The sequence below is a fragment of the Salmo salar genome, chromosome ssa16 (genome assembly GCF_905237065.1).
Source record: "Salmo salar chromosome ssa16, Ssal_v3.1, whole genome shotgun sequence".
In the NCBI taxonomy this organism is placed as follows: domain Eukaryota; kingdom Metazoa; phylum Chordata; class Actinopteri; order Salmoniformes; family Salmonidae; genus Salmo; species Salmo salar.
In genome coordinates this window covers 7,158,925-7,171,491 of record NC_059457.1, presented here as the reverse complement: position 1 = coordinate 7,171,491, position 12,567 = coordinate 7,158,925, and the positions used below count along the sequence as shown (strand labels likewise).

The following is a 12,567-nucleotide window of genomic DNA, read 5'->3' as shown; positions in this document are numbered from 1 at the left end:
TGGGGTATTTAAGTTCTGAACGACGCCTGACAGACAGCCCTGACTCCCAGGCTGCGTGCCACCACACTGACAAGAGCCAATCGCATGCAAGGAACAACACAACTTTTTAGCTAACTTGTTTGCAATGAAATCTTCTTCGCAAGCTAGCTAGTTATCCATACTGATTGTTAGCTTGCAGTCAAGGTGCCTTGTAGACTTATACATATGATCTAGTGGGTGAGCTATTTTCCTTGCAGGCATATTAGCAGGCATATTAACAGTCAAAGTGCCCTATAGGCTGATTCATATATTCAAGTAGGTGAGCTCTATTCCTGGAAGGCTGATCAGATTCTATAGCAGTCTCAGAGGCTGATAAGAGTCTGCTAAGCTCTTTGCAGGCATATACTTTTACTGATAATATTCCTGCAAGGAGCTTTGCTCATGAAACAGCCTACAAGGCAGAATTCCTGAATTATTAGCCTCTGAGGCTGCTAATGAATCTGATCAATTTCTGAGGCTGAAAGCTAATCTGATCCTTCTGTTAGAAATGGAGCTCACCCACTTTGTCAATTTAAATATTAGCCAAAAAACATGAAGTGTCCTTGATAATTATACACATTTCAGTTATGCAAGTTAACAACCAACATATGTTACTAGCTAGCTTGCTATCTAGCTAACAAGACTACCTAGCTAACTAGCTAGTTAGCAGACAAGACTAGCTAGCCATGTTAGCTAAAAGCTGACATTGTTCCTTGCATGTGATTGGCTCTGGTCTTGGGGGCAGCACACAACCTGGGAGACAGTGCTCGTGGCATGCCTCATGAGCCGCACAATGGGTGGCATGTCTGGTGAGTATGCAGGCCATTGAAGAACTAGGACATGTTCAGCTTCCAGGAATTGTGTACAGAACCTTGTGACATGGGGCAGTGCATTATCATGCTGAAACATGCGGTGATGGCGGCGGATGAATGGCACGACAATGGGCCTCAGGATCTCGTCATGGTATCTCTGTGCATTCAAAGTGCCATTGATAAAATGCAATTGTGTTCATTGCCGTAGCTTATGCCTGCCCATACCATAACTCCACCGCCAACGTGGGGCACTCTGTTCACAACGTTGCCATCAGCATACCGCTCTCCCACATGACGCCATAGACGTGGTCTGCGGTTGTGAGGCCGGTTGGATGTACTGCCAAATTAACAGCGCTGGTGGCAACAGCGCTGGTGGACATTCCTGCAGTCAGCATGCCAATTGCACGCTCCCTCAAAACTTGAGACATCTGTGGCATTGCGTTGTGTGACAAAACTACGCATTTTAGAGTGGACTTTTATTGTCCCCAGCACAAGGTGCACCTGTGTAATGATCATGCGGTTTAATCAGCTTCTTGATATGCCACAACTCTCAGTTGGATGGATTATCTTGGCAAATGAGAAATGCCCACTAACAGGGATGTAAACAAATTCTGCACAAAATTTGAGTGAAATAAGCTTTTTAGACATATTTTATTTCAGCTCATGAAACATGGGATCAACACTTCATGTTGGGTTTTTTTTCAGTGTAATGTTAGGGGTTAGTAGTGGAGCATACCAAGTGCAAATAGGGGAGATTAGACATTTTAAAAACGATTATTTAGCTTATCGTGCGCATTAACGAAGGGGTTTGAATATAAGTATACCATGTTAAATCCACCTAAATATATAAAGATAAATTGAGCAAAAAATAATGGGCATTTGGATCAAATATTGACAAAGAGAGAAGCCGAGCACCCCTATTACCGCGCTGCCTGTAACCTATTGCTAAAACGCAGACGAGTCGAAGGACTTGAGTTTGTTTCGCACAGCACTACACCGGCGGTATAGGACCAGAGACGCAACACGAGTGATGATGTCTGCCCCGTGCATGTGCTTCTGTCACAATTTCATTCCTTGAGACGCTTCTTTCCGAAAAAGACCAACATCTCAATTTTACAGAAGACGAATCTATACTAAAGGTAAACATCATTTAGAAGAAATATATGTTTTGGGCTGAATAGAATGTTGTTGCATTGCGCAGGATGTGGGCAGTGAGTGTATGATGAAATACCGCACATGGATGGCACTACAGAGGAGATGCGGCTGGGGGGGAGGGATAGGAATTAATTTATGTTCATTCCTGTAACAAATTGTCTCTTGAATAAACAACATGGCGCCAGGTATTCCTCTCATCCATTACTTTTTCGACATGTAGCCTATGTATTTAATCATGCATATTTTTTTTGTATTCACATACACATGCATGTCTAGCCTTTTTAATAGCTTTATTTAGCCCTTCATAGTGGAATATGCCATACGGCGACGTATTCAATAGGAACATGGAACGATTTCTTATTTCATCATAGATGGAAATGCACATGTACATTTAATACAGTAGTCAAATGTTATTATCAAGACAATATGAATAGACGTAATCTTTCTGTATATAGGCTACAACCTAGTTTACTATTCCACCTACAACCTAAAAATGTACGTTTATTACAATTTACGTTTATTTGCTGATGAAATGAAGCCCATACTTAGTGAATGAACAAGGCTAATCTGGAAGTGGTCAAAGGAAATAATTGAATCACTTAAACCACGGGTCGGTCTAAAGGGATAGAGACTACTATATTCTGCACCATTGTGGGTTTATTTTATGCACATGGGGATTTTAAAAACTATCGGCCGAAGCATGATCACATCACAACTATTATACTAATACCTTAAGGGCTATATTCTGGGTCTTTTTTTGTTCCATTTTTCGTCTGTTGATTTTCTCTGCTCTCATGTTGAGCTGCGAGGACAATGCGTGTTTGGGTTGGTATGCAAATTGCCTCGTGCTTGGCGTTGGGGTTCAATTATTCAGAGGCGTGGGTACCATCTCGATATCAGACCTGTCATAGCAAAAGTCCATTCCATGTTTCAATAATGATGATTTCCTTGTGCGGAATTGATTATTCTAAGATATTGAGTAAATTAAAAACAGAAACACAAAGAATTGATGTTATAATTATTTGTCCTGAACAATTGCCCAAGGCAAGTTTTCTAACATGTGCACACACCAGGTTGGACACCATCCAGACTACCATGTCTGGCTGATGAAGTATGAGGGGTGATTCTGTTCAAATCAAGTGAGGTCACAGACTGTGGATAGGAAGGAAGTTACATTAATAAAATTAGTTTTGGTTTAATTGATAAGAAGAATGGAAACTTTTGTTGTTGTTGTTGACAGACCCAGACCCGCCCCCCCCTTACGTCCTTCTTCCTCCTCTCTCTTTTTTCTCTTCTCTTCTTCTTTGAGTACATACAGTAAATATTTCTATGTGCATTGTTGTGATGTCACACACAGACTGTATCTCATTTCTTAAAAACATGAGATCTGTGTCACCATCAGAGAGTGGTGATATCACCAATACGCACACTCATTCTGCCTTTACTGGAGTTATGGATATTGTACCCTCGTATTTTTTGTTTGATTTCCTTTTGCCATATGCTGATGATGAAAAGTTCAATATTGGAGTCTAATTTTCATAAAACATGGGTCCTGTGTTAACATCTAACAGTTATTGCATCGCCATGAATCATACACCCTCATGCTGTTTCCCCGGAAGTAATGAATATTGCATTTTTTTATATTTACATTTGTACCCTAAGTCATTTTGTTTTTGGATTTCTTTCCCCTCAGGCATTTTGTGATAATGAAGAAATAAACAACTCCTTCTCAACCCTCCATCACAAACCTCCAAGACGGGTACTTTATCCAACCCCTGACCGACCACCTCTAAGCCCTTGCCTTGTAAAGACAGTACCCTGATCTCAGAATAACTACCAGAACTTCACTGTTCCCACACCCCTCCCGCTACTAACCCAAAGACATTCCACCCCTCGCCCTGGTCTGCTTTATCAAATGCCCAAAAACAGCAAGGCCGTCAAGAGAGAGCTTGACGATGATGTCAGGGAGTCCGTCAAAGACCTGCTATCCAACGAGGACACTTGTGATGATTCCTTTAAGAAGAGCTCGCTGATCGTGGGGAGCGGCAGAGGTGATGGGGAAGGGAAGGAGCTTAACCTTAACGGAGACATGGACGTGGAGGACGAAGGCTCGGATGCAGAAGATGAAGCAGCGAGGCCAGCCTGGAACAGCAAGCTGCAGTACATCCTGGCCCAGGTGGGCTTCTCTGTAGGCCTGGGCAATGTCTGGAGGTTCCCCTACCTGTGTCAAAAGAACGGAGGGGGTGAGTGGCTGTTGTTCTTATTGGTTAGGGTATAGAAGTCGCCTGCCCATGGGGTTAGGATTCGGAGAGGTTAGTCTGCCACATTTTGTGTTTGTGTGTTTGTGTGTGTTGTTCTTAAGGGTAAACCTCCTACTGATCAACATCACAGTGGTCACATAACTATTTGAGTGTCTCTGTCTCTCCTCTTTTAAAAGCAGCGTACCTAGTAACAATCACCAAATGACACAATGAACCACACTGCAATAGGCAACAATAACAGTAACCCCCCAAATAAGAGTTATTTTAACCACACATCAATAACAAAACACCTAGCACATCATCTGTGTACACAACTACACCAGCACAGCAACAACTGAATATCAACCAAAACAACATCCATAACTGAACCAATACAGCAACAATATAATCCAAAAACAGCAGTATATAATATAGCCAGAGAAGTTATTACAGCCTCTTGCCTTTTTAACCCCAGGAGTCTAGTTCATCTCCATTATATTACAGACAGTGTAAATAAGGCGTAGTGGCCGTCATACTGAAAAGCTCTGATCACGTCTCCATGTGTCACAAGACACCTGTCATCTACATGTCATGTAGATTTCTACCTGGAGATTATCATCATCCAAAGCGTTTTAATGATGGCTAAATGAAAGCTGAATTCCTAGCAGACACTATTATATCTAGCTCTCTCAGACAGTGTGGGCAAATACACAGTAATGCCTATCCCTAGTGCATGCGTGTTTGATAAATGTTGTCGGGGTGTGAATTTTATTGGATTTCCCTGCCTATATGTGTTTGTCCGAAAGGGTGTGTGTGTGAATGCATGTCTATGCATGTGTGGATCTGTAAATGGTTTCAGATAGGTTGTCACTAGCCTCACCTTCTCTGTATTTAATTCTAACTGCATTTTGATGCAGAGCTATAAAAGCAGTTCAAAAGTTATCAAAGCCGTTTCTTAGCGGTGAGTGGGTTGAATTGTCTCCAAAACCACACCCTGAACATGCTTTTATGAATGAATCTAGCCTCAGTGACATGGCCTCAAGACCCACCAGTTCCACTAACTCAACCAAACCACCAACCCTGCCTGGTTTACAAGTGGCATCAGTGGTTGTGACGTCAAAGCGAGGCACCCTGGCACAGACTGGGCACCACCACAGGATGACTCAGTAGTTTTGTTTTTAAGGAGTGGGGAAAAGTGGGAAAGATAGGAATAACACCAGTCTCAACGTCAACAGTGAAGAGGCGACCCTGGGATGCTGGCCTTCTAGGCAGAGTTCCTCTGTCCAGTGTCTGTGTTCTTTTGCTCATCTTAATCTTTTATTTTTATTGGCCAGTCTGAGATATGGCTTTTTCTTTGCAACTCTGCCTAGAAGGCCAGCATCCCAGGGTCGCCTCTTCACTGTTGACGTTGAGACTGTTGCTGATAATGGGCCTCTGTACGCCTATGTAGATATCCCATTAAAAAACAGCAGTTTCCAGATACAATAGTCATTTACAACATTAACAATGTCTATGCTGTAATTCTGATCAATGGACAATTGTTTTTGCTTTTCTTTCAAAAACAAGGACATTTCTAAGTGACCCCAAACTTTTGAACGGTAGTGTATATATAATAATAATAATAATAATAATAATAATAATAATAATAATTAATAATAATAAATATATATATATATACTGCTCAAAAAAATAAAGGGAACACTGAAATAACACATCATAGATCTGAATGAATGAAATAATCTTATTAAATACTTTTTTCTTTACATAGTTGAATGTGCTGACAACAAAATCACACAAAAGTAATCAATGGAAATCCAATTTATCAACCCATGGAGGTCTGGATTTGGAGTCACACTCAAAATTAAAGTGGAAAACCACACTACAGGCTGATCCAACTTTGATGTAATGTCCTTAAAACAAGTCAAAATGTGGCTCAGTAGTGTGTGTGGCCTCCACGTGCCTGTATGACCTCCCTACAACGCCTGGACATGCTCCTGATGAGGTGGTGGATGGTCTCCTGAGGGATCTCCTCCCAGACCTGGACTAAAGCATCCGCCAACTCCTGGACAGTCTGTGGTGCAACGTGGCGTTGGTGGATGGAGCGAGACATGATGTCCCAGATGTGCTCAATTGGATTCAGGTCAGGGGAACGGGCGGGCCAGTCCATAGCATCAATGCCTTCCTCTTACAGGAACTGCTGACACACTCCAGCCACATGAGGTCTTCTTTGGGGGGCTGTGCGGCCCCCCAAAGAAATGCCACCCCACACCATGACTGACCCACCGCCAAACCGGTCATGCTGGAGGATGTTGCAGGCAGCAGATTGTTCTCCATGGCGTCTCCAGACTCTGTCACGTCTGTCACATGTGCTCAGTGTGAACCTGCTTTCATCTGTGAAGAGCACAGGGCGCCAGTGGCGAATTTGCCAATGTTGGTGTTCTCTGGCAAATGCCAAACGTCCTGCACGGTGTTGGGCTGTAAGCACAACCCCCCACCTGTGGACGTCGGGCCCTCATACCACCCTCATGGAGTCTGTTTCTGACCGTTTGAGCAGACACATGCACATTTGTGGCCTGCTGGAGGTCATTTTGCAGGGCTCTAGCAGTGCTCCTCCTGCTCCTCCTTGCACAAAGGCGGAGGTAGTGGTCCTGCTGCTGGGTTGTTGCCCTCCTACGGCCTCCTCCACGTCTCCTGATGTACTGGCCTGTCTCCTGGTAGCGCCTCCATGCTCTGGACACTACGCTGACAGACACAGCAAACCTTCTTGCCACAGCTCGCATTGATGTGCCATCCTGGATGAGCTGCACTACCTGAGCCACTTGTGTGGATTGTAGACTCCGTCTCAGAGTGAAAGCACCGCCAGCATTCAAAAGTGACCAAAACATCAGCCAGGAAGCATAGGAACTGAGAAGTGGTCTGTGGTCACCACCTGCAGAACCACTCCTTTATTGGGGGTGTCTTGCTAATTGCCTATAATTTCCACCTGTTGTCTATTCCATTTGCACAACAGCATGTGAAATGTATTGTCAATCAGTGTTGCTTCCTAAGTGGACAGTTTGATTTCACAGAAGTGTGATTGACTTGGAGTTACATTGTGTTGTTTAAGTGTTCCCTTTATTTTTTTTGAGCAGTATATATATATATATAAAATGTCTACAGAGCCTTTTCATAAGTCCACTCAAGTTTCTTCAACTGCCTTCTGACTCTGATTTGAGCGATGTTGATTGCCTTTGCCGAATGCTCATCATCTTCAACTATCAGTGAGTCCATCTTACCAAGTCCACCAAATGCATTGTTTTCTAACCACAGCTGGATGGATCCATAACGAATTACCATGGGAATAAACATCACTGACTGACAGAAATATTGACGTAAAGTAGGCTAATGAAGGCAACAAATTGTTGCTTACTGTAACAGCCAAAGTCATCCAATTGTTATAATAGGATTTGAAGCAGTAGCTTATCCACGTGATCAACTATTTCAGCACCGTTTCGCACTGCAAGACTACTTAGTAATCATATACATTTTAAAACCGTTTTTAAAATCGAATTCAATAATATATTTGTCCTATTGTAAAGTGTAGGCTAAAGGCAAAAATAGTCAAACTTGCAATGTATTCAATGCTTAAGTACTCTAAAACCACGCTTGTGAAAAACCAAATGCCTCCAGCTGTCCATCACTACTGTAAATAAAAACACAGAATATCTAAGGGGATTTTATATAATTATAATGCAGGGTTAATAATAATAACACCAATCATTGGATAACAGATCACTATCACAATATTAACTTTCAAATGCATTCATGAATTATATTGCTTTAGCCGATATGTTGCGGTTCATCTGATGAAGGTGCACATTGGTTAGAGATAAGAGTACATGGCTATAAAGGCTAGATATCAATGATATATCAAATGATATAAACAGTGGTTATAGAGGGTGCAACTGGTCAGCACCCTAGGAGTAAATGTCAGCAAGTGTGTGTGTGTGAGAATTGAAACACACATGGTAAAGTGTGTTAATGAGTTCCGAGAGCCGATCTGTTATCCAACAATTAGTTTAATAGCCTGGCTACTGTAGGTGTGAAAATCCGCCCAACAAGCAATAGCCTACCCGCGTGTGGTCAACTATTTCAGCATCGTTTCGCACTGGTCTGAGACAAGCATGACTACTTAATAAACATATACATTTTAAAATGTTTTTTTTTATTAACCCTGCATTATAATTGTATAAAAGCCCCTTTGATATTAATTTAGAATCCTCTAAATTGAATTAGTTCTACTACTGTACAAGGACATTTTATGGATCTGCCGTTATTTTCATTTAGAGATTCCGGTAAACTCTGATGTTTCCTGGAATTGTGATACAGTGAATGATAAGTGAAATAATCTGTCTGTAAACAGTTGTTGGAAAAATTACTTGTGTCATGCACAAAGTAGATGTCCTAACCGACTTGCCAAAACTATAGTTTGTTAACAAGAAATTTGTGGACTGGTTGAAAAATTAGTTTTAATGACTCCAAAAGAAATCAGCCAAGACTTCGGAAAAAAATTGTAGACCTCCACAAGTCTGGTTCATCCTTGGGAGCAATTTCCAAATGCCTGAAGGTACCACGTTCATCTGTACAAACAATAGTACGCAAGTATAAACACCATGGGACCACGCAGCCGTCATACCGCTCAGGAAGGAGACGCGTTCTGTCTCCTAGAGATGAACGTACTTTGGTGTGAAAAGTGCAATTCAATCCCAGAACAACAGCAAAGGACCTTGTGAAGATGCTGGAGGAAACAGGTACAAAAGTATCTATATCCACAGTAAAACGAGTCCTATATCGACATAACCTGAAGGGCCGCTCAACAAGGAAGAAGCCACTGCTCCAAAACCGCCATAAAAAAGCCAGACTATGGTTTGAAACTGCACATGGGGACAAAGATCGTACTGTTTGGAGAAAATTCCTCTAGTCTGTTGAAACAAAAAAAGAACTGTTTAGTCATAATGTTTGGAGGAAAAAGAGGGAAACTTGCAAGCCGACGAACACCATCCCAACCGTGAAGCATGGGGGTGGAAACATCATGTTGTGGGGTGCTTTGCTGCAGGAGGGACTGGTGCACTTCACAAAATAGATGGCGTCATGAGGCAGGAAAATTATGTGGATATATTGAAGCAATATCTCAAGACATCAGTCAGGAAGTTAAAGCTTGGTTGCAAATGGGTCTTCCAAGTGGACAATGACCCCAAGCATACTTCCAAAGTTGTGGCAAAATGGCTTAAGGACAACAAAGTCAAGGTATTGGAGTGGCCATCACAAAGCTGCAGGGTAATGCTGCAGGGTAAATCTTGTACACTTATCATAATTAGGTTTTAGTCCAGATAGGCCAGAAAAGTTATCTAGATCTTCAATGAGATATTGCAGGGATCTAGCTTGCAGGCTTAAAACTTGAGTCATCGACATACATGGACATCTTTGTATTTAAGCCTTGGATTTGTAATCTTCTAATGTTCTTATTTGATCTGATTTTAATAGCTAGCATTTCGATGGCCGTAACGAATACATTTGGTGACAGCAGACCCCCTTTTTAATGCCTCTTGACAGTTCAAAACTCCCCGAGAAGTAGCCGCTATTTACTATTTTACACCTGGGGTTGCTATACATTACTTTTACCCATTGAATAAGAGACTCGCCGAAATTTAAAAAATCCAGGCATTTATATATAAAATCCAGTCTTACTTCATCAAAGGCCTTTTCAAAATATGCTATAAATACCAGGCCTGGCTTCTTAAATGTTTCACCATTTCTAATAGTTTTCGTATATTATCTCCAATGTATTGTCCATGTAAAAAACCTGTCTGATCAGTATTAACAATACCTGGAAAAACATTTTTAATTCTGAATGCTATGCATTTCGCTAGTATTGTTTTGTGTAAGAGGCCTCCAGTTGTCTAGCTGGACTGGATCTGTATATTTGCCATCATGGTCTTGTTTTAATAATAGTGAAATCAGACCATCCTGCTGAGTACCTGAAAGACTACCATTTCTATAGAAGTAGTTAAAACAAGCTAATAATGGAGATTACCGCTAAGCCATCAAGCCCTGGGGCTTTTTCCAGACTGAAAGGATTTAGTAGCCTCAAAGTTATTCCTGGCCTTCGCACTGATATTTTTGTGCATTTGTTAATTTTTTTTATTATTTGGAAATAATTCCTTACAGTAATCATCATTCAGAGGGTGCGGAGAAAAATCAAATATGTTTTTAAAATATTTAGCTTCCTCCTTTAAAATGTCATTCAGAGACTCATGGAGTACTCCGTCTTTAGTAACGAGTTTCTGCAAATAATTTTTGAAAGCGTTGAAGATTCAGGAATAATTAGGTACATTTTTCTCCATAATCCATCCAGTTTGATTTATTTTTGTAATAGATTACATTAGATCATTCTTGCAGAAGTTCCTCCACTTCTTTTTGTTTTTCCTCTAACTTGTTTTGTATCTCTGTAGTACCATTTTTATTGATATCTACCTGCACTATTAGTTCCTGTATTTCCCTTGTTAGTCTTGTCTCTTTAGACAAACTGAATAAAATAACATCTGAAGGTACATTTAAAAGTATCCCAATCAATAAAGGGATTTGCTTAACTTATATCGCACGTGGAAATTCTGTAAGTTATGCGAAGGCCAATTAGATGATGGCCAATTGCATTCTGTCTCCTATCAATACTTTTTAACATTTGATGCAAGTGAGAAAAAGACAAGAAAGTAGTCAAGATGACTAGCTTGATTAAGTCTGCATGTATATCTCAATGTCAGGGTTGTAGGGATTTCCTTTACGGTACATTGATGTACTTAACACTGTGTTATAGTCTCCCACCATAACGATTGGATCATATGTTACCTGTAAGTTCAATAGATTGGTATAAATATTTTTGAATAAGTATGGATCATCCTGATTTGGACTATATAGACAAGTTTGACATTAGCAAACTGCTCGCCCACACGATGCCATAAATGCTGACTGCCATCTGCCCGGTACAATTGAAACCGGGATTCATCTGTGAGCACGCAGATGACCTTCCTTGAGACCGTTTATGAAAGTTTTTGCCAATATTCTTTGGTTATGCAAACCCACAGTTTCAAATGTCTGGTGGCTGGTCTCAGATGATCCCGCAGGTGAAGAAACCAGATGTGGAGGTCCTAGGCTGGCGTGGTTACACGTGGTCTGCTGTTGTGAGGTCGGTTGGACGTACTGCCAAATTCTCGAAAACGGCATTATGTTACAGAAATTAACATTCAATTATCTGGCAACAGCTCTGGTGGACATTCCTGCAGTCAGCATGCTAATTGCACAATCTCTCAAAACTTGAGACATTTGAGGCATTGTGTTGTGTAACAAAACGGCACATTTCAGAGTGGCCTTTTACTGTCACCAGCACAAGGTGCACCTGTGTAATGATTATGCTGTTCAATCACCTTCCTGATATGCCACACCTGTCAGGTGGATGGATTATCTTGACAAAGGAGAATTGCTTACTAACAGGGATGTAAACTAATTTGTGACCGACCGTCTCGATTCGGTCTTATGTAGCAAAATTTTAAATTGTGTTTTTTTTTTTACATTGAAATAGCTCAAGCTCGTCCTCCCCAATTAAGGAACCACCAATCTCCTGTGGTCTACAACCATTCAGCATCTTAAACCTTCACCCCAACCATCTCTTTAAGAATTCACATGTGAGTCCATGTGCTAAACAGAGTGAGAAAGGTAGTGTAATAAGCATCCAAAGAATAAGACTAAAAGTGGTGAAAGTAGTAGTGTCACGACTTCTGCCGAAGTCGACGCCCCTCCTTGCTCGGGTGGTGCTCGGCAGTCGACGTCACCGGTCTTCTAGCTATCATTGATCAGTTTTTCATTTTCCATTGGTTTTGTCTTGTCTTCCTACACACCAGTTTCCAATCCAATGAATCATGTGTATTTAACCCTGTGTTTCCCCTCATGTCCTTGTCGGTGATTGTTTGTGATGTTATGTTACGTGGGCTTGTGTATCGGTGTGCGACGGGTATACTTTACCCATTTATTTTGTACTTTGGTTTTGGAGTTCTTTTTTAAAATTAAATACTCCATATTAACCAACTTGGTTTCTCCTGCGCCTGACTTCCCTGCCACCTACATACACGAATATGACAAGTAGCAAAAATACACTTTATCTAGTCCTTGGCCTATATCCTAATCTAACTTTGGTGCAGGTCATGTTGTTCTTCACATTACCGTCTCTGGTAAATACACTATATCAAATAAAATCAATGTTTATCACATGCACAGGATACAGAAAGTGCATAGTAGCAATATAACAATTT

The 12,567-nt window shown here is 41.2% G+C and overlaps 1 protein-coding gene across 1 annotated transcript in view; it reads left to right on the top strand.

The window, feature by feature from the left end:
* The first annotated feature begins 1,792 nt into the window (after window positions 1–1,792).
* Window positions 1,793–12,567, top strand: part of LOC106573109 (sodium-dependent neutral amino acid transporter B(0)AT2) — a 62,105-nt gene continuing 51,330 nt past the window's right edge. The window contains exons 1-2 of the mRNA XM_014147819.2: window positions 1,793–1,969; window positions 3,679–4,228. Of these exons, the coding sequence (XP_014003294.2) occupies window positions 3,901–4,228 (328 nt within the window). The 5' untranslated portion in view covers window positions 1,793–1,969; window positions 3,679–3,900. The remainder of the gene's footprint in view (window positions 1,970–3,678; window positions 4,229–12,567) is intronic.